The 23,736-nt window shown below is 34.0% G+C and overlaps 1 protein-coding gene across 3 annotated transcripts in view; it reads right to left on the bottom strand.

The window, feature by feature from the left end:
- Positions 1–23,736, bottom strand: part of ZNF280D (zinc finger protein 280D) — a 97,879-nt gene that overhangs the window by 17,202 nt on the left and 56,941 nt on the right. For all 3 annotated transcript variants that reach the window (XM_011980819.1, XM_011980820.1, XM_011980818.1), the window contains 6 exons: positions 21,702–21,836; positions 19,572–19,879; positions 19,289–19,429; positions 11,527–11,589; positions 7,502–7,620; positions 7,314–7,350 (listed from right to left, as the gene is read on the bottom strand). In XM_011980819.1, the coding sequence (XP_011836209.1) occupies positions 7,314–7,350; positions 7,502–7,620; positions 11,527–11,589; positions 19,289–19,429; positions 19,572–19,879; positions 21,702–21,836 (803 nt within the window). The remainder of the gene's footprint in view (positions 1–7,313; positions 7,351–7,501; positions 7,621–11,526; positions 11,590–19,288; positions 19,430–19,571; positions 19,880–21,701; positions 21,837–23,736) is intronic.

Raw genomic sequence — 23,736 nt, 5'->3', positions numbered from 1 at the left:
GAAAGTATGAAAAAGCAAAGAAGTATGAAACAAGATGACAATATGAGAATTGGTGGTCTCATATCACTGAAATGTCAGGCACAAAGCAAAGTAGTCAAAGATGAAGCCTCTTCAGGGAAGGTCTTGATTGCCATGCTAAAGTGTTCATGCTAAGAACTTTAATGCTAATAGGAAAGTATGACCAAATTTGTGCATCAGAAGGACAAAGGTCTGTATTGGTAGAAGACAAACTGAGAGTCCAGTTAAGAGACAGTTAATGACTTTCTCAGTTAAAACAGTAACAGTGTCAATGGAGAAAAGGTTGGTTTAAGGAGATGAGAACAAGTTAAAACCAAAAGAATGGAAGTATATACTAGATAAAGGTAAATGTGGAGAACAAATATGACCCCCTCAAATGCCTGCCCTGGATGGTAAGAGATTATTCATGATACGGAATTCAGAGGAGGCAGAAAGCATTCTTTGAGAGAAAAATAAATTCAATTTTGGACACACTGGAATTTTGGTGCTTATAGAACATTCATATGGAAATATTTACCACTCAGACCTGCCTCTTGTGTATCTCATCCTTATACACAATTCCAACCACAACTTCTATTTATTTGTTTATTTTTTGAGACAAGGTCTCACTCTGTTGCCCAAGCTGGAGTGCAGTGGTACGATCATGGCTCACTGTAACCTCCACATCCCAGGCTCCAGTGATCCTCTCATCTCCATCTCCTAAGTAACTGGGATTACAGTCACACCACAACACTTGGCTAATTTTTTTACTTTCTTGTAGAGATGGGGTTTCACCATGTTGCCCAGGCTGGTCTCAAACTCTTGAGCACAAGTGATCCACCTGTCTTGGCCTCCCAAAGTGCTGGGATTACAGGTGTGAGCTACCACACCTGGCCACCAACCATCACTTCTCTTACAATTTCAAAATCAACATCCAGAGAATGACTCCTCCATTTTTAATACAATTTATTATTTTTCAAACAGTTGAAAATTCAGTTCAGCAACATTACAGTGTATTAGAGTTAGACTTGAGTCCTAAGAGATTATATAATTCAACTGCCCCTATCTTGCAGATGAGAAAATCTGAGGCCTAAAAAAGCTAAAGTTATAAAGCCATTAAGCAATAGAATGAAGATTAAATTTGTGGGTTCTACTTCAAATTTCCATTGCACTGCCTCAAGCCCATTCCTCTCCTGTGAATCAGGCTCTCTTATGATCATGCCAAGAAAACCGAAAACCTTAACTGATCTCTCTGCCTCTGTATGTTTTCCACTCTAAAACGTGCTGAGTATCACTGCCAAATTAATCCTACTAAAAGACCAATTTATACCATTATTTGCTCACATGTTATATTGCCCAAACATCATTAGGGCAGTATTTCTATGAAGTTTGAGCAACAGAACATAGGATTGGGACAGTAAACTGGTATGCTAGATTACTGTCTCAATCCTATGATTGTGTCAGTTGCTGCCTACCCTTCTGCAGAAAGAGGACCTTAACACTGAATCTTAGTCCTATGCAGTTTCTTGGCCAGTCACAACAAGGCAGGATTTACACCTGAAACTACAAGCAGAAGCAGAGAAGTAATAGAGGATACTACTGAGTAGTTTAGTCTCTGAAGACAGCCTGACAGAATTTAAATTGAGGCTCTCCACTTAACAGGTATGTGTGACCCTGGGCAAATTATTTAACATATCTGTATCTCAGATATCTCATCCATAAAATCAGACAGTAACAGCTCATATCTCACAAATATGTGAGAATTAAATGAGTAAATAAATGCAAAAAACTTAGAAGAGTGTCTGCCACACTGTATGTGCTCAGGAAATGTTAGCTATTATTGTCATGGGCATGGGTAGAGTATCGAATCAATCTTCTTGCTCAGAATCTGCTTGAGAGTATACAACAAATTTAGTATACCATCTAAATATCTCTACTCCCATGTTTCCACCTCATCCTCAACCCAATAGACATAATTTTGATTGCTGGTCTACTCTCCTTAGGACTAATTCTATCTTTTCTCGTATGAAATGATCTACTAATCTTAGAACACCAGGGTATGATTTGGCCATCTAAAGCTATTATAACAAAGATAGAGCAGAAAAATCATTTTAGATAGATGGAAGAAAGAACTAGGTAAAGACAGAGAGACAAGAAATTAAAAAGACCAAAATAATCACGTGTAAAAATGTGAAGAAAAAAATAAGACCATCAATGTAGGCAGAAGATTTTAATGACAGTCTAGGACTCTATTTTATTATTTTGGTTTGTTGGTAATATTGAATTATACCCTGGATATTTAATTTATAATCTATAAGCACCAACCCTCAGGAACCAGAGACTGAAAAAAATGGTAGTAACCTCAGAATCACTGGTACAGATTGGCACAGTTTGTCCTAAATGAAAGACTACACTAAAGTTTCATTTATTTTTCCATCTCATAGGGTCTCAAATTCTCCCTGCTTATCAGATATCAAAGGCAGAAGTCCAAACTGCCAGAAACCACCACATCTTGATGCACAGGTCCTACCTACTGATTTGCAATTACATACCAGGAAGTCTACTTTGAAAAGGAAGAACGATTTCACAGTTCCTAAACATCTGGTTTGAGATATTAATGTCCATGGTAGGATAAGAGAATCTAGGGGCTACAATCCCAGTCCCATTTCAAAAGTTTAAAGGAAACAAGCCCAAAATGAACTCAATAGATCAGTTTGCTTTTTAAAAAAAATCTTGCTAAATAAATGAAATGAAGACTCCTGACAATTTTGAACACATAAGAACTACAGAGTTACAATTTAGGATTATGACCAGAGCCAATAATTCCTCCATGTAAGTTCAAAATTTCACAGGAAAATAATTGAATGAATCCTTATATATCTTCAGTGGTCACAGATTCAATGACAGTAAGTATCTCTTAATAGAAATAATATTTTAAAACATAACATTTATAGAAAAAGGCTGTCATTCTGTTCCTAAGACTTTACTTACTGCTTACATTTATGAAAGATAATTAATGACTTATTGGTTTGAGAGTGGCAGAATAAAGTGATATTTCACCTTGAGAATAGGTCCAGATTCTCTCCTGATATAGCATTTCACAAAAAAATCCCATAATGCAATATATTCATGATATTAATGGTTTAACTGATTACAAAATCAGTTGACTGTAGGCCCTGTAAAAAATGTGGATTCAGTGTCTACATTTCTAATTCCCTTATTCTGTAATTGCTTTGGTGCTATAAACCATGTTTTATTCATGTTTCCATTTCCAACACCTGACACAGAATCTTACACACATAAAAAGTAGGATATCAATGTTCAGTGACAACGAATATATGGGAGAGTTATCTATATCATACTGTAAATGAGCCATGTAGTTGCTACTGGTGCTAAGTATAAAGTTCATTAAATTAGGGGGATTTAATAAAGTAAAATACACATATTAACATCTGTAAAACACATTTTACATATTTCTAAGATCTTCAAAACAAAGATATTTTCAACCCCATTTCACAGAAAAAGAAACTGAAGTAACTTTACCTTAAATAAAGCTAGTGAGGCAGCTGGGTCCTTTAACTCTAATATTTTGGCGATCAATGTCTTTCCCATTGTACTTTGCTTAGAATAAACATGGATGTCACTCAGAGAACTAAATCAACTTTTAAAATATCTTCAAATTGTGGCTTTTAGGATATTTGATTCAACAGTAAAATAGGCAACCAGTTAAGTAGCCTAGTTTAGCAAGCTTGAGTTATTATGTATTTACCACAGATTCTTACACTCTCCAGATCTGTTAGAGGAAATTATCATTCTATTCTCAACTTTTTGTCAAGAAAAATAAACTTACAAAACTCAAACCTTTACTTCTATTTTGTTATAATTCATCCATCCAGGTAGATATGGGAGAAAACAGAGAAGGGGAAAAATGGAAGTAAGGGAGAAACAGAAAAGAACAATTTCATGACTGAGTTTGACTTTGCCTGTTTCATGTCTTCACTCAAATGTCATCTCTCAGTGAGGCTTCACTAAAATAAAAATGGTAGTCTTCCAACTCCTACCCCATACTCCTTTATCCCCCTTCTCTGATTCATATTTGTCCATAATATTGATCACCATCTAACATATTATATGTTTTATTTACTTTTTATTGTCTTTCACAACTATAGTGTAAGTTCCATAAGAGCAGAGATTACAGTCTATATTTCTAGCACCTAGGACACTGCCAGGCACAAAGTAGATGCTCAATAAATATTTGCTGAATATATGACACCCAAAGAAGCAAAGTGTTTTGCCAAAATGTGACAAAAATAGGGCAAGAATCTGAGCCTCTGTAGTTTAATAATTATTTTTCTAAGAATGGTGATGGACTCAAACTGAACCAATCACATATTTTATTCAACAGTAACCAAAAAGCACATATGCATGAAATGGCTATCTGACCAGATGAATAAACCAGAATAACATGATGGTAAGGAGGGATTAGACTCAAGCTAAAACTCATTAGCACCAAACTGAAAATTCAACTAGTTGCTTACAATAAGCAAACTCTGTACTGACTGCCAAGTGACTTATTTGAACCAATTTTTTTAAAAAATGAATTTACTGGTGACAGAACTTTAAGAGTTCATACTTTAAGAAAATGAACTTGATATATACTATAAAAAATAAAATTTTATATAAGACCACAAAGCAGTACAGTCATTCCCTGGTGTTGGTAGGGGACTGGTTACAGAAACTGCCCTCACCCACAGGTCCCCGTACCTCCCCAAACCTCCACCAGGAATAACAAAATCCTCAGATGCTCAGGTCACTTATACAATGTACATGCTATGTAAACAGCTGTTAAACTGTATTGTTTTTATTTGTATTTTTTTATTGTTGTACTGTTATTTGTTATGGTTTTTCCCCCAAAATACTTTCAATCCATAGTTGGCTACATATGTAAACATAAAACCCAAGGATATGAAGGATTGACTGTACTCCTAAATTACTATATTAAGAATGTGGCTTATCCTATTTTCGACCTATGACCAAGGTAAGGTGAATATCTGTAAATGAACTAATATTAAAAATGGAAAAAGTTATTGTTTCTGGATAAACTTTTAAAAACTGGGTAGAGAGAGTAGATAACCAAAATTCCTAGAGACAAATAAAGAAAAAAAAAAAAAAACTAGTATATCACTAAGTCCACTACTAAGAAACAAACCACTTGTGGAGATTTTGGAAAACCTTTCACTTAAAATATAAATTAGTTTGGAAATTCAGAACTATTAAACTCTTTTGATAATTGCAAGAAACACATCATATAATAAGTGGTCATCTAAACTGGCTTTAACTGGTCATCTAAACTGGCCTGCCTATCCTTATGGCTATTAAGATCACAAAAGGCACTTTACTAGTCTTTAAAATTTAAGAAATTAGTATAGTAACCTTTCCATTGTGCTGCAAGAAAAAAAATGCAAGGTATACTAAGTAGATATAGCACTGTCTGCAGCCAAGTAACAAGGCTTCCATATAACAATTAGAGCAATGTTCCTATTTATAAGATAAAATCTACACCCTTTATTCATCAGCAAATAATTCCTGAGGCACTTAAACAATATAATTTTTATTAAAAGAATAATAGTATCAAAAGTGTTCAGATCTATATTCAATGTAACTAAAATAAACACATGACAAATTTAAAATATATAAAGGAAAGAAATACATGCATTACTGGTTACCATAAGTATGTTTTTTAACATGTTACCTTTACCCAAAGGAGCTACATTAATGGCTAAGTAGATATTACATCCTAGACCCACAAATATGTAACTTTAAAACTGGCTCTTAACGTCTGCAAGTAGTACTGCCAATTCTTTACACCTAAGAACTCACAATTAAGGTAATATTAATAATAATCCCAATAGGACAGAGTATCTAATAATGTCTAATGGGCTGAGTAACAGCCAAATTTAAAATCTACAAATAGACAGCTATATAAAATCTGTAGAGAATTCTAAGAAATCTCTTGGAGTTCTTAAAACAAACACTAAACAAATTTTTAAATAATGTAATATAAAAATAGACATCATAAAATAGACATTGATAAATTTTGAGAACATAAAACCAAGCTATTAAAATTAAATTAATTTTTAAAAAATCAAAATGCAAGAATTGGTATTGTTAAACAAATTACAGAATAAATACTGGTTAATAGATTTTATATGTCAGTAAAAATAACTGCAATTTTGGAACATAATTGTGGAGACCTGTTGTTCCAAGGATATGAAAGTAGCCATGGTTTCCTAACAACTGGAGTTTTTATATTCCTTGGACTGCATTCATGCTACAGAAAGATTTAAAGGCAGCAGCCAAAATGACTAAACTTCAACTTGGATGCTGAAGCAGTGATATGATGGGCTTTTCTTGGTCATAATCGACTCATAAGCTTAATTAAGATCATAAGCCAAAGCCCCCAGTGGGAAGTATGCTCAATTTGGTGGGCCTTAAAGCCATCTCTGGCCAAACAGCATCAGCCTTATGGGAGGCCAGCCATGTAGAAAGGGAGTCACCCCAAGATCTGATTTCTTGAGGCCACAACCTAAGAGCAGGTCCCACAGTCAAATTATTCACATTCCTTGGAAAGAGAGAACAGGCATCAGTTGTGTCCATCGAAGGGGGACACTGTCCAGGTATACCCTGGACATTTTTTGAAATCTCTGGGCTGCTTCTGCATCTGAAAAATAAGAAAAACAGCACAATGACAGACAACGAATGAGGAAAAAGACAATTATCTGGCCTAAAACTTAAGACGTATAAGAAATTAAGAAAGCAGACAAATAGACAAAAAGACAAACAGCCATATAATTTGGAATCTATTATTCTGAAGGCAAGTACAGCAGAGAAAAACAAAAATTATTGTAAGCAAAGAAAAGACCATAGCAACAAATGTTATTTTTAGACAGTGCAAACTGGAGAAAAAAATACGTTAAGATATGTCAACCTGACACAAAGATAAGGTGGAATAAGAATCTAATCCCCTTTGAAAGCTGAAAAGAGCTGAATAATGAGAGCTAGTGTCATGAACTTGGCTGCTCAACTGCCTTTGTGTAAGAAAACATCTCAGAACTTTGAACTTAGGAAATTCCAACTTGTCTTGCACCAGGTCACGAGCTCCATAGAGCAGGAACCTATTTCAACAAGCAGCTTTAAAAAAAAAAAACAAAAACAAAATACTTTAATACTTTTCATTCGTATTAATGATACATTTAAAAATGCAGTAGTGCTAAAATCCATCAAAGTAAAATGCACTGAATAAAAAATAAACTTACTCAGAAAGGTGCTCAGAAGTTGGGATACAAACAGAAACTGAAATTAGAAGAAAAGTTTTACATTTACAACAGCATATGAAATATGATGAGTGAGAATAACGATCTAGTAAAGAGACCATATTGTGGATGACCAAAAATACTGGAATAAAAATCAAAAATCTAAAGTAGCATGGTTACATATGACATACCTTTCTGCATTACAACTTGGCAAGTATGAGTTTTATGTTGACTTAAGTGTGTAGCCATATTATCTAAGCCAGAAACATCACTTAGGAAATCACAATTAAGGCACACTAGAGTAATGCCCCTAAAAAAAAGAAAACAGCATTAAAAAAATATTTTTATTTTTTACGAAAATCCATATATTTTCGATGATTATTTTTCCATAATTTGCTTTTTGTGTCATACATAATTATAACTTCCCATTTTTATTATATAAATTTGATATAAACTGAAATTATTCTCTGGAAAATGACACAGCCATGTCCAAATTATGCTACCATTTATTTACAGGAAGTATTTGTTTTATACTTTTACCTGTCATACCAATTGTTAAAAGTTAGGAGTCAGAAGACCTAGAGTCAGTCTTGGCTCCACAACCAACTTGTGTAACTTAGGCAAGTCACACTCTATTTGTTCTCCCATCATCTGCAAAGTGACGATAGCATATTCATTCACTTGATATTTACTGGAGCTATTTTTATACATACTGTACTACTAGGTATTGTGAATATAATGGTGAACAAAAAAATAGTAATGTCTATGCTCAAATGGAGCTTACTTAGAAGCTGGTGTTTTATTTAGTTGGAGATAAAATCAGAAGAAAAATGGGAAGGTTTTAAAAACAGATCATGTTATAGCCACCATCAACTGTACATTATGTGTCAAGAGTTTTCCCATGTATTATTTCATCTGATTCTCGCTATAACCATCAAGGTTGGTATTATTCTTATTTAACACTGAACTAGCTAAAGTAGTTAATAAAATACTAAAGTCCGCAAACTTGAGTTCCTCATCATCTCAGCACTGTGAACTAGGGAGTCTCGCTCTGTCACCCAGGCTGGAGTGCAGTGGTGTGATCTCAGCTCACTGCAACCTCCACCTCCTGGGTTCAAGCGATTCACCTGCCTCAGCCCCCTGAGTAGCTGAGACCATAGGTGCATGCTACCACACCCGGCTAATTTTAGTATTTTTAGTAGAGACAGGGTTTCACCATGTTGGTCAGGCTGGTCTCAAACTTCTGACCTTGTAATCAGCCCTCCTCGGCCTCCCAAAGTGCTGGGATTACAGGCATGAGCCACCGCGCCTGGCCTGAGTGCTGTAGTTCTTAAATGAAATGTGTAATTATTATAAATTTTTAAAGAAGTTAGGAAACAAGTCCCTAGTTATCAATACTTTATTTTTGGGTACAGGAATAGCTTTTGTCCTCACTGGATCTAACTGTTTAGCATTTGCTATTTGAAGTATTTGAATATACTTGACATAAAGTACATTAAGATTCTAATTTAAAATGCATTTAGACTTGTGTGATTTTTAGCTGAAAGGTGTTTTAAAATATTAAGCCTGTAAAATACTTCAGAGAACTTAGCCACTATATATTTAATTTCTTATAAGAGTTAAGCACTTGGGAGTTTGTTACACCAAGCATTTGAAGTGCTATTTAAAAGAAAATCAATTATGTTAAATGTATAAATGATGTTAAGTTGCCTAAAATAATTTAAATTATAAAACAGAACTCTTGAAAAAAATTTAGTCTATTGAACTAGAATGCCCCCGTGCCTCTTCTACCAGTAGAAACAATACCCATCCTTTAAAGCCAAGTAGGCCTAATACCTATCCAGATCACTACAAGAACTGTAATCTTTTTCCTCTCTGAAATAACTCTCATTGCACTTATTAAAATTCATAGTTATTTATGTTCAGACCTTAACTCCCACCCAATAAACTCTACTGCACATTCCCTGAAGGTTGATTCCAGCACTGCTTTATCACTGTTACCTTTACAGGACCTGCTACTTTATGTGCAAGATAGATACATAAAAAATAGTTACAGTATGAATAGTCCATTTCAATAAGAGTAATTACATTAATTAGTATCATATAGAATTATAAATATGCTAAGCTCCATTCACAGAAATTGAACAGTTTTCAATTTGAGACTACCCAAGTTAAGTGAAAAAACATCCCAGATCTTTAAAATCACATAGTCCCCATTGAGAAACTAAACACACAACTGAGCTTGACAACAATGAAGTAAAAATTTAATTAAACTCTCATTCTTAGCATGCAATAATACCATATTCACTCTTGTAACTGTTTTTAGTAAAGGTAACATCTAATGTACCTTAATTATTTCCCCAGATTCAGTAAATATTTTAAAAGTAGTACTAATATATTTTAAAAATTGAATGAAATGTTCTCTCCCTGTGAGCTACTAGTCTAACATCACAGATGGGACCTATTTTCCACATACATCATTTTTCATATATACATTAATTTATTCAAGAAATATTTACTAAGTGCCCACTATGTGCCAGGCATAGACAAAAAAAAACCAAACCACACACAATGTAGTGAGAGAACAGAGGCAATAAGCAAGTAAAATAAAAGTATGTTAGATGATCTAGAGAAAAGTAAAACATAAAAAGGAGATAGGGAATGCTTGGATAAAGAAAAGGGAAGAGGATACAGTTTTAAATTTTGTAGTCAAGGAAAGACTCACTCAATCAATGTAGAGGCCTAAAGGAGACAAAAGAGCTAACCATACAATATCTGGAGAAAAGCAAACTAGGCATAGGAAATAATAAATGCAAAGGTCCTGAGACATACCATCCCCTTTTCTACATTTTCCACTAATCCAAAGCATCAAAATAAGTATTGGCTAAACTTATCTCTACAGATCAGCTTGGTGGAACAAAGACACTGACATTTCAAGGAGCAATGGCAACATAAAATGAACAAACAAAGTCCAAGAAATCACAAGAATATGAAACAATAGTGCTCAGTGGATTCTAAGTGTGTGGTATAACCAAAGATAACTATCAATGCCTTTAGAAAATTTTATCAACAGTTCTTTCTGTATAGTAATAAAATTGTATAATTCTCTTTATTTTCAAAAGAAAATATAAGAATTATAAAAATCATATACTGATTTCAAGAATTCCAGTGGTTAAAGGAAATTTACTTCAAAACTAAAAAAGTGTTCATTCCTTTATTAGATAGCTTAGCTATCTTTTAAATATTCAAATATTGTTGGAAAGTCTTATTTTTGTTCTCATTTTACAATGTAAAAGCATCAAGGTTTCCTCTGGACACCACCTTTCCACTGAAATAAATTCAGCAAGAGAACAATGGCTAATCACACTTCTGGTCTAAGAATACAATGAACACCACTCTCTAATGTCCGGTAGCAATCAATTATATTTTCAAATTAGGCACCTAACATCAGGTTTAAAAAAAAGTTATAGCAAACCACAATGAGATGCCACTTTATACCCATTAGGGTAACTATAATCAAAAGGAGATAATAAAAAGTGTTGGCAAAGATGTGGAGAAACTGGAACCCTCAAACACTGCTGGTGGGAATGTAAAACAGTGGAGCTACTTTGGAAAACAGTCTGGTAGTTCCTCAAAGGCTCAGCATGGAGTTATCAATAATCCAGCAATTCCAATTGTAAGTATATACTAAAGAGAAATAAAAATACATGTCCATACAAAAACATGCACACAAATGTTCACAGTAGTATTATTCATAAGGCCTCAAAATGAAGGCAATCTAAATCAATAAACTATGATATATCTTTACAATGGAATATTATGCAGCAATTTTTAACAACGAAATACTGATACATGCTACAACACAGATGAATCTTGAAAACATTATGCTAAATGAAAGAAGCCAGTCACAGAGGACCATATCATGTATCATTGTTTATATCAAATGCCCAGAATGGGCAAATATTACACAGACAGAAAGTAGACTAGTTGTTATTTAGGGATGGGGAGAGCCAGAGTAATGGGAATGACCACTAATAGGTACTGGGTTTTAGTACTAAAACTAACTGGTGATTGCTGCAGAACTCTGTGAATATACTAAAACCTATAAACATGTAAATTGTATGGTATGCTAATTCTACCTCAATAAAGCTGTTGTGTTAAAAAAATTTAAGTCATTACAATTTTTCAATAAAGTAAAAAAAGATCAACTAGTTACCTGAGATTTTCTGAATGCTTCTTAAAAATACAAAATCTTTTGCTTGGACGGTTACTATGAAAGCTGGAGAAACAAAAGAGATTGTAAGAATTTTATTATACAGTAAGTCTTAATTTATATTTCAAGTCCATACTTAAGTTTCTAGTTTTTAATAAAAGATTATAATGTAAGTAATAAAATGGAAGCCCGTTACTTCCATTTAATTCAATATTTTACCTTATATTCCATCTTACCTATTATATTCTAATGACACTATTTTCCTAGGCATATTCTTAGATGGTTAGCACTGTACCTTACCATCATATTAAAAAAGGCAATACTGAGAATTAAGAAAATGTGAAGAGCATCAAACTAAATATGTAAAGAGCATCAAATTAAATATTTTGATTTACTAAGAGTTAAAAACAATTCTAAATTTTTGTTAATAACACGTGTGCTATAATATGAACAGTTATCAATAATAATTCTTTTTTATTACTCTCCAATCTTAACATGTTTGTGTAGGGGAAGGGAGGTAGGATCCAAATGATCTGGGAAGTAAACAGAACTTGAGCTAAATGCCACTGTTTACCATCTGTAAATTCAAACATTTACAGTGTTCCTTGTAATTACTAGTAGACTTTTTTTCTTCTTCTTTTGAGAGATGGATCTCACTATGTTGCCCAGCTGGAATCAAACTCCTGGGCTCAAGTGATCCTTCTGCCTCAGTCTCCTCCGTAGCCGAAACTACAGAGGCAGGCCACTGAGCCTGGCTTTCTAGTACAGGGTTATTTAAAAAAAATCAAAAAAAAAAAAAAAAGAGGAACTCATGAGTTAAAACAATGTTTCCTCTCAGCACAGAAAAGAAAACTAACCAAATTTTGTAGCCCATGATAATAGCTTCTATATACCCTTTTAATTCCAGTAAGGAAAGTTTCCTGTACTAGAAAACCAATATTAGACCAACAGCGTAAACATCACCTCACAGCTTACAGCTGTCCCTCCTCATCGCCATTACCCATGTTTCACTTTCCGTGGCTTCTGTTACCCACATACAGCAAAATAAGGTATTTTAAGAGACAGACTACATTCATATAACTTTTATTACATTATATTGTTACTACAATTATTATATTATTGTTAATAATGTTACTGTGTGTAATTTATAAAGAAGCTTTTATTATATGTATGTATAGGAAAAAAGTATATATATAATTAAGTGTATCTCTATGTATTAAGTACATAGAGCTTAATACTATCCACAGTTTCAGGCATTCACTGGGGGTCTTGGAATATATACCCCAGCGGATAAGGGGGACTACTGTATTTCAAAATGTAGTCTTCCCAGTGTGGCGATTCCTCAAGGATCTAGAACTAGAAATACTATTTGACCCAGCCATCCCATTACTGGGTATATACCCAAAGGACTATAAATCATGCTGCTATAAAGACACATGCACACGTATGTTTATTGCGGCACTATTCACAATAACAAAGACTTGGAACCAACCCAAATGTCCATCCATGACAGACTGGATTAAGAAAATGTGGCACATATACACCATGGAATGCTATGCAGCCATAAAAAAGAATGAGTTCGTGTTCTTTGTAGTGACATGGATGTAGCTGAAAAAAAATATATACATATATATTTTTGTCCTACCCATCTATCTGCAGCTTTCCTTCATGCAATCACAGACTCTGTATGTGTCACTAGCTGTAATCCCTAGAAAATATCCTCAGATTTCTAATAGTCATTTCTTTAACCTAGGAGTAATTACTATTAGAGTTTACAAATTTAAGATGGTATCACAAAAACAGTTTTGTTAGAAGAGTACATTGGGAAGTTGGGAAGCCCTGAAATTATATGCAAAAACTTGTATACACAACTATATTTCCTCAGAGAAATAAGTCTAAGATTTTGTTTGATTACTGAAACATTGAACCAAAATAAGTTATTTTTAAATGAGATTTAAAAGCTCTTTATTCTTTCTCTTCCAACAAGCAGACTATTTTTGGTTTATTTATATATTAAATATAAGAGGAGAGAAAATATTACAGTATAGAGTCTTTTGATAGCCTCTACATCTGTCTACAACTTATACCAGATCATAATGTTGATAATTAAAAATTTTTAGTTGCCTGAATTCTGTTTTAGAGTTTCTCATCTATAAAAAGGGATTTCTACCATCTATTTGATTTATCTCTATTTAATTCCATACTTACAGTTTTGTGTATCATAGGAAGGGAAAAGTGAATTCATAGCTCACAAATAAAAAGAAAAAAAAATACTATCCTTCTTCCTATTAGCTCTCCATAAAGGTAACAGCAATACAGAAATAAATCTAAGAAATGTTTTTTATTACAATATAGTAAAAATACAATGTTAAAACCTAATTTTTAAAAATCCCTTACCTGGTTAGCTGACAGTATATAATTATCAAAACTCATTAAGCAATTCTCTAAAAATAGTTGAATTGTATTGTGTATAAATTATACCTCAAGAAAACTGAGGTCAAAAACCTCCTTTAACCGTATTTTCTTCATAATCTTGATTCCATATAAATAACAACTTTACTTTCTAAGAAACATAAAAGGAACAATTTCCTTAACAATTTTAAGACACTAGACTAGAAACTGATGATACAATAACAAAGGCAAGCTGCCTGCCCTGGAGCTTATGGTTGGTTGAGGGGAGTGTTTGAGGGAGAGAGGGGCCAGCACAGAATGAATGCCCAATAAATATTTGCTAAATCAATGAATACATATTCATAAATAATTAACACAAGATAAAAATCAATAGTGACACATAGAGAGTTTGTGGTTGCATGAAGGAAAGCTGCAGACAAATGAGGTAGAAGCCAGCTAACAATTAGGAGTTCACTGCAGTTAGAAGGTTCTTACTGCTTCACTTCCGGGCAAAGCAAAGAGTAACTGGAGATACAGGAGGATTTTCAAGAGAATAAAAGGAGTTGAAGGAGTTGAAAAGTAGTTAGGAATTTGATATGGAAAGGTATTATATTGCCCAGAAAATCTGAACTTCATTCTATCAATGTCAGGAAAGGATTTTTAGGCCAAAGAATGACCTGCCCAGATTTGCCTATGGTAAAAGAAACGAGGAACTGGAAAAAAGAGGGAAAACTATAGGCAGAAGACCAGTTATGATGTTATCATAATAGTCTAACTAGTCCTATGATTATCATTTAGTGTCAATAAATTTATGTAAAATTTATAATGAAGTCAAGTAGATCTTTTTAAAATTCAGTACTCTGTCTTATCTACTGCATAAGAAACAGATTTTTATACCAGCTTTCTTTTTCCTTGGAAATTTTAAAAATCATCCCTCAAAGCCTAAGTGAAATTTACAGAAAATCTTCCCTTACTTCTTGTTTAAAGATTTCATCTTTACCTCCTTTGTACTTTCATAGTCATTTGGTTATCACATTAAGCTAGGTAAATTTATTTCCCCTTCTAAACTGTGAAAATTACAATCAAGGACTCCCCCAATCCTAATAATGACAACTTAGAAATTAATAGCTATCATTATTTGAATATCTCCTAAGTGCAAATTGTTATTAAGCACTTTAATACAGTTTTTCTAATAATCACAGTAACTTTCTTTTCAAGAAACACAATCTGAGAGTCAGATTAAGTAACTTGTTCAAAGTTCCACACATACACAGTGAAGGTTGGATTCAAATCCAGACTTGTTTGATTCTTCACCCCCAGCTTGCCATACTTCTTAGCAAATTTTATTAAATACCTTCCTAGTAGGTACATAATGAAATACATGAACCTGGTTAAAATAAAACTCTGCTACAAAAAAGAGATACTACTTATGTATGTTAACTTAATTCTCTTTTATGTAAAAAAAAATGCTTCTTATACATCATTTTGAGGAATAATAGCAGTATTATAGAGTAATTTATGTGCATTTTTTCAAATAATTTCTATTACTACCTAAAAGCTATAAGCAAATAAGGTACAATAATTTAAACAACTGAACCTAAAAAATGCTGCTTAAAAAAATTAAAAATTACACATTTAATGATGCTTTTCTTTGAAAGGATCTTACTCCAACAATACTTCAACTGCTTCAAGATTTTTGAACACCTTCTTTTGAGATTTTATTTAGGACCTTTTATAATTAAAACAAATGATGACTATCATCTGCAGTTTGTAATGTGCTAGGTGGTATGATAAATACAAAGACCCCCTTCTTTTCAAGAAGATAATGCAAACACAAGTAAATACAATAAAAGGCAAAATAGGGCCAGGCGCAGTGGCTCACACCTGTAATCCAAAACTTTGGGAGGCTGAGGCAGGTGGATCACCTGGGTGAGAGATGACAGAGCAAGACTCTGTCTCTAAAAAAAAAAAAAAAAAAAAAGGCAAAATAGATGAATAGTACACAATTATTCAAAGAAAGTAATGGTTGTGGTGATCAGACACTTGAAAAAAGAAGGTAAACTGAGAGGAAAGAACAGGGCATTCTGGGAACTAACAAGGAATACAGAAAAGTCACTGTAGAAAACAAACATGTGGCCTGGCACAGCAGCGGGGGCGGTGGGGGGGAATCCCATCTCCACAGAAAAATGATCTGGGCATGGTAGTGCATGCCTGTAAGTCCCAGCTACTCGAGATGCTGAGGTGGGAGGATCACCTGAGCCCAGAAGGTTGAGGCTGCAGTGAACTGTGATGGAGCCACTGCACTCCAGCCTGGGTTGAAGTGAGACCCTTTCTCAAAAAAAAAAAAAAAAAAAAAGGAAAAAAGAAAGAAAATTAATATGGAAGAAACTATACTCCGTGGAAGATTAACCAACTTACAGGGATGGATTGGGGCAGGTATGAGACCAGAGGGAAAAAGACCAATTGAGAGGCTACAGAGTTAGTACGGGATAGGAATTAAAGGTTCTCGTGCTTTGGAGAAAATTAGGCTTCTATATATATAAACCTCAAGCTTCTAACGAGAATCAACACTGCAGAGAAGAGTTTGCCATTCAGTGGGATGCACCTAATGCAATGAGGGAAGCAAGGGTACCAGTGAAGTTGAGAAAAAGACAAAAAGACCTACCAAACCCTAAGAGTGGCAATGGAAGCTTTTAGTTCCATATGACACTAAGAGCTGTGTGTGATGACAATGAACAAAAATTTCCTGTATACTGCAAAATAATTAGAAGAACATATTTTGAATGTTCCCATCACAAAGAAATGATGGGCATGGTGGCACACACCTATATAGCTACTCAGGAGGGTAACGCAAGAGGATCACTTGAGCCCAGGAGTTTGAGGGGGCAGTGAGCTTTGACTGCACCACCTAGCACTCTGGGGTGACAGAGTGAGACCCCATCTCAAAAAAATAAAAAGAAGAAATGAAGAAATGATAAACATTGCAAGTGATGATTATTCTGGGTTTATTACATATTGTATGCTTGTAACAAAATATCACATGTACTCCACAAGTATGAGCTAGTCTCTATAAAATTTTTTAAATTAATTAATTTCACATGGCTGTCAGGAAAATTAAACAAATTAAGTTTTAAAAAGTGAGTGACACCAATGTCAAATACTCTAAAGAAGTCACAGAGGAGTAAGAATGAAAAACAGTGAGTAAATATGGTGGTATGTTCATAACAGATAATCTTTAAAAGGGGAATGTTAGTTGGTAGGTGGGGGAAATACTCAAAGGGTAAATGAATCACAATAAAGCTGGTAGCAAACACCTTTTACAGATGTTAATAGTAAAATGGAAGACAAGAAATAAGGAAAATAAGTAGTTGGGACAAATTGTCTTCTTTCAAAAATTTTTTTAAATACCTGAAAATGTTTGTAAGCAGAAGGAACCATATAGAGAAAAAGAGATGAAGATCCAAGTTAACTGAATATGGTCGGTGAACTGGGGGAGAAAGGACAGTTAATGGGGAAGTGGGACATGTTAGATTTTTAAGATTAATATCTGATTGAAGGTAACAGGACAAATATGTGGGGTTGAAAGAGTTAATTTTAGGAAAACTAAAAAGGATGACCTACAATTGACTAATTAATAGGCCAGGTTAACAACTGAGAAACTAAAATAAAATCTTTAGGGTACTGAAGAAGGATTAAACAAATGTTGAAGGTAAAAATAAAGAGGTCTTTTAAAAGAAAAAATAAGACCTAATCAGAATTAAAGTTTTTGAAATCAGAGTTGATTAAATCAAGGACCATTTGATAGTTTAGAAGTGAGCACAGAAAAAGTTCAAAAGGGAAGAGGTTCAAATCTTACCTTGGCCTTTATGCCAAGTGAGCATGACTAAAACTGTAAAGGATTCTAGGACGAAAAGCTGCAATCAGAACAGATGATCCTGAGAGTGAGGTTGACACAAAATTAGATGGGTGCTACTGGGCTGCAAAAAGGAGTCAAAGCCCTGAACATCATGGGGTAATGGAAATCCAAAAGGAAAGCACAGTTTATAGGAAGAGATTTAAATGGTACTGTAGTTTCAAGAAAAAAAAAAAAAAGACAATATATGAACTTAAAAGTTGATGTGAAATTCTGGCACTAAAGAAGGAAGATACCATGAGGTCAGGCCAATCATCAAGATGTGGAAAAACTGAGACAAGTGCTGAAGCCACCAAGAACGGTAGGAGAATCCTCGAAAGCAGTAGTTGATAATGACCAGCAAGTAACAGAGAAGTCATGTGTAATCCGCAAGCAAGTCACTTATAATACATTAATCCTAATTTTTAAAAAATTGAACAAACTTACTTTGAATAAGTAAACTCTCAGATTTATATCTAAACAATTTTTGCCTACTTAAAAAAAAATACAGACCCATTCTGAAGGAATAAAGTATTCCCCCAGTGAGATCTAAATGAAAGTAACACAGACTCTGAAGGTTTTTCCTAACATAGTGTAAATGGTAAGTACTCAAATAATCTAAGTTGAATGAATTAATGAAAAAGAATTCCAAAAGTGGCATCATGACCAGAACGGTGCCTCATTTTCATTGAATGGATGCAAGTATAGATGGCCTGACAGATGGATAAAAAGACAGTTGGAATACAGAAAGAGAAACAGACTCCACTGAAAATCTTAAAGTCTCTCAAAGTGACTGCTTTAAAGAGGATGACACTTACGATTTTACAAATATTTATCCAGTTAATACATTTAAAAATTTAAAATTCTGTTGGAAAATAAACACCAATAGGGCAATAAAAACTTTCATGGAAAAACTATTTCTCAGCCGGGTGCAATGGCTCATGCCTGTAATCCCAGCACTTTGGGAGGCCAAGGCGGGCAGATCACTTGAGGTCAGGAGCTTGAGACCAGCCTAGCCAGCATGGTGAAACCCTGTCTCTACTAAAAATCCAAAAATTAGCCAGGCATGGTGGTACACACCTGTTGTCCCAGCTACTCAGGAGGCTGAGGCAGGAGAACTGCTTGAACCCGGGAGGCGGAGGTTTCAGTGAGCTGAGATGATGCCACTGCATTCCAGCCTGGGCAACAGAGCGAGACTCCATCTCAAAAAAGTGAAAAAGAAAAACTATTTCTCTAACAAACCTATTCCAATTTCATTAGCTTAATTTTTCTTATAATTTTAGTCCCATAATTTCTAGTTACTATGCTGAGAAATAGGACCAGGCAATACCCTAAAAGTTCCTTACTGTTAGATCCTTTCAACTCCTTGAAGAGGAGCTTCTAATAGGCTCCTTGGCTTATAATAGGATAACTTTGTTTTCAAAACAGAAACTTGCTGAACTATAATTTTCATTGGTAATTTACACATTTAATTCATCTTACCTCATCATATGATTTACATAGGCTTTGCTACAGCTAGTGTTGTATCTGCAAAAACTACAGTGGACGTACGTAGGAAAGTGGTTTGCAAAATCTTTTACTTCGGAACAACACTCAATGCACTTGTGAATGCCCCGACGATACCTTAGGGAGAAATAAAAAAATGATAAAAATATATTTTAAAACAAAAATAATAAGGAAGAGCCTTATTAATGTTCTGTTAACTAAAGTACAAGTTTTTATACTTAAGTTTAAATTATATTGTATATCAGGAATAAAAGATTACCTTAAATTCCTCAATGCTGTATTGACTTTACTTTTTTTATTGCTACTAGCCAATGTGCTTTGTTTCTTTTGCATATTAGAGATTTTTGGTTTGTATTTAGATTTACTTCCATTAGGCTTACTTGTATTAGGTTTACTTGCGTTGGATTTGATTGTATTAGGTTTACTTGTATTAAATTTTGCAGGATTTTTAGCAGTTATATTTTTAGTCCTTGGAGGTGAAAGCTGAAGGGTAGAAGCACTTGCACTAATGGAAGGTGCAGGTGAAGCTCCTGATTGCAGAGGTCCAACTGAAGCTCGAATAGTAACCTACAAAAATAAAGAGAAGATTTGCTTTAAAAGATTAATCATTACATTAATATTAAAATATCATGGTACCAAAAATAGTTAAAAATCAAGAATTTTGAAAAAAGCACATATAAACTATAATCAGGTAAGTCTCCCATTTATTCTAGATGTTCAAACCATTAAATGATATTAAACTTGATATTAAGTTGTAATATTACATCTTGCATTGCTATCAGTTATATGTTAACACAGTTATCAGTGAATAATTAGGAGTTAATACAAATTATATGAATATACAACGAGCACATTCCATAGCTAGTTTTATGCCCTGACTTTAAGAAATTCACAAACATAGAGCTCAAAATTTAAATCTCAAGCCTGAAAAATAATTCTAGAAAGGCCTAAATTACCCTTTAACAACTATAAAAGAAACAGATCTACAGTAAATGTGATCTCCTCTTTCCAGGGGCTCAGTGCCCAAGATTTATGCTTACAAATGTTATAGGAGGAGTTACATCAAGTTATTATACTGCGTAGAGGGCTAAATAATATTTAGAATTTTCTTAAAGTAAACTAATACAAAGTTCATCATTTAATATTCAGAATGAGAAAACGTTTAATTTTATCTGTTGGTTGACAATGAAAAACACAGTGCCTACCAACATTCTGGTTAATCATTTGACTATACCCTCCTGTATTTGAGGAACAGTCAATAAGGAAGTCCTATGACATACATGTGCTTGGGTAACATATAATAGCACTGGACCAGGAGTCAAAAGGCCTTCCTAGCCACATGACCTTGAACAAGGAACTTATCCTCTCTATGCTTCTTCACATCTATAACATGGGGTAATACCTGCCTTATTAACCTCCGTGGATTGTGGTATGAATTAGACAATAAAATGTATGAAAAAGTACACTGAAAGTCTAATTCTAAGGTGCTATAAAAACATTTAGTATCATTATCATTAATATTATTATTATTATTAAGGGAAAAAATGAGAGAGGACTGCACTGCTTACATTAGTGTTCTGCATGTCTAGTCCCAACATGGAATGAATGGATTGCAGGGAAGGATGCTGGATAGCTTCTCTTGCTATCATGTCTTCAGAGCATGGCTTTATATTGTTTTAGTTAATTCAAATAACAGACATACCCACATTCAAAGGTAAGTACCCAAAGCCAAAAATAAATGTTTTGGGGATTATTCACTTTGGATTATCCATGCCTCTGTTTCCCTCCACTGGAGCAAATATTCAAGAGCTGACTGTATATAAAGAAGTCAGAGAAAACAGATGTATATAAGGCAAAAAGGGAAAAGTAAATTACAATCATCAGTATGCAGTCAGACATGTGTTTGCTCACTTAAAACACAATGCTATCCAGCAGAACTTGCTTCTCAGAGTAAACTCAGTAATAACAACTGCAACAAACATCTGAGAACCTATGGCACTCTAGGCACTATACCTGATGCTGGGGACACAAAGATAAATAAAACATGATTCCTGATCTCAAGCATCTTATAGTTTAGCAACGAAAGTCAACATATACTTTCAACTGAAAGCTCAAAAAAAGCCTATAGAATATTGAAACAACCCACTGACCCAGGAAAAGTTAATTGAGTTGTACTTTTTAGAAAGGACTACTACTCTAACCCAACAGCTATCACTGAACTCAAAACAATGGTTAGAAGTTTTTCTTTCTACGCATAAAATTAAACCCTAAAATTAAAGTCTGAGCAAAAATCTGAAGTCATTTAAAAATATATTCAATAGATAAAGCTGGGCAGGAGTTAATTTCTATTATCATACAAAATGTTAAAATACAACATATTTTAACTCACTTTTGTTCCAGGAGGCAACCCTTCTAGTTGTTTAGGTTTTATAAATGTTCGATGGTGTTGAGCCTTATGATCCATTTTCTCCTTGCATGTCAAAAACTGCAGCCTGCATTTTGTACAACGATGTATTCCTTTTTTCTGTTTAGAAAAGAAAACAGAAAAAGGGGGGAAAATAATTTCAACAACTACAAATCCTGTGTCCTGAAACTGCTCTGGCTTAATTTTAATGATACCTAAATAATGTAAAAACTTGCAGTTTAACATCTCCTATCATAAATAATATCAAAATGCCTCATTTTTAAAAAGTCATTACATTAGTATTTGGGTTTCAAAAGTGTTTGCTACTATGTAGGAACTGTACATGAAAGTTCTATCAATAGGTTCTAATAGAACTTCTATTAAGTGTGGTGAGAAATCTCAATTATAAACTTGAAGTAAACACATGATACTGTGAAAATGAGATGTACTACGTTTTCATCCTAGAAAAAGTAAATTATTTCTAAATTTTGCTATTTCTAGTTGGTTGAAAAGTTGGTAAAATAAATTAAACTCTCTAAAACCAAATAAATCTAACCAGACATTTCAAAGAAGTTTATAGAAATGGAATATATAAACCAATGCTGTCCAATAATATCTCCTATGATAAAGAAATATTCTAGAGCTGTACTGTCAAACACAGTAGCCACTAGCCACATGTGGTTACTGAGCACCTGAAATGTAGCTACTGTGACTAAGGAAGTACATTTTTAATACTGTTTAATTTTAATTAATTTAAATCTAAAAAGCCATATGTGGCTAGTAGCTACTACATTAGACAATGTGGATGAAGAGGCATAAAACAGAACAACTGAACTTACTGATTGAGAACCCCTTGACTGACTCCCTCCTCAAACCCAGTCCTGTCATTATTCTACAGATGGGAAATGGGACCCAAAAAAATTCTAAGGCATTTCCCCATAGCTAGTTAGTGACATTACCAGACCCCTGATCCAGTATTCCTTCTATTACAGATTATCAACCGCAACTTTTACCCTCATTAATATATTTTATATATATATATAATGGATTTAGAGAAATCACTCCTTTGTAGTTATATGTAGTTTTACATATATACACACACATATACACACACACATAATTATACAACATATAAAGGAATGCCTTCTCTAAAGCTGTATCTCTGCCAGATACATCACCATGTCCATTAAATACAACTAACTGTTTGTTTGTTTATTTATTTATTTATTTATTTAACTTTTAAGCTCAGGGAACATGTGCAGGATGTACAGGTTTGTTACACAGGTTTGATACACAGGTAAACGTGTAACCTGGAGGCTTTTTGTATAGATTATTTCATCATCCAGGTATTCATTAGTTATTTTTCCTGATTCTCTCTCTCCTCCCACCCTCTGCCCTCTGGTAGGCCAAAGTATGTGTTGTTCCCCTCTATGTGTCTTGTGTTCCTCATCATTTAGCTCCCACTTATAAATGAGAAAACGTGGTATTTGTTTTTCTGTTCCTGCATTAGTTTGCTGAGGATAATGGCCTCCAGCTCCATCCATGTCCCTGCAAAGGACATGATCTCATTCCTTTTTATGGCTGCACAGTAGTTCATGGTGTATATGTACCACATTTTTTCATCCAGTCCACCATTGATGGGCATATAGATTGATTGCATGTCTTTGCTATTGTGAATAGTGCTAAAAAGAACATATGTGTGCATGTATCTTAACAGAACGATTTATATTCTTTCGGGTATATATGCAGCAATGGTATTGCTGTGTGGAATGGTATTTCTGTCTCTAGGTCTTCAAGGAATCACCACACTATCTTCCACAATGGTTAATTTACACTCCCAGCAACAGTATAAAAGCACTCCTTTTCTCCACAACCTTGCCAGCATCTATTACGTTTTGATCTTTTAACGATAGCCATTCTGACGGGTGTGAGATGGTATCTCACCGTGGTTTTGATTTGCATTCCTCTAATGATCAGTGATGTTGAGTTTTTTTTCATATCATTGTTGGCCACATGTATG

The sequence above is a fragment of the Mandrillus leucophaeus genome, unplaced genomic scaffold, assembly GCF_000951045.1.
Source record: "Mandrillus leucophaeus isolate KB7577 unplaced genomic scaffold, Mleu.le_1.0 Scaffold2187, whole genome shotgun sequence".
In the NCBI taxonomy this organism is placed as follows: domain Eukaryota; kingdom Metazoa; phylum Chordata; class Mammalia; order Primates; family Cercopithecidae; genus Mandrillus; species Mandrillus leucophaeus.
This window is presented reverse-complemented; position numbering and strand designations above follow the sequence as displayed.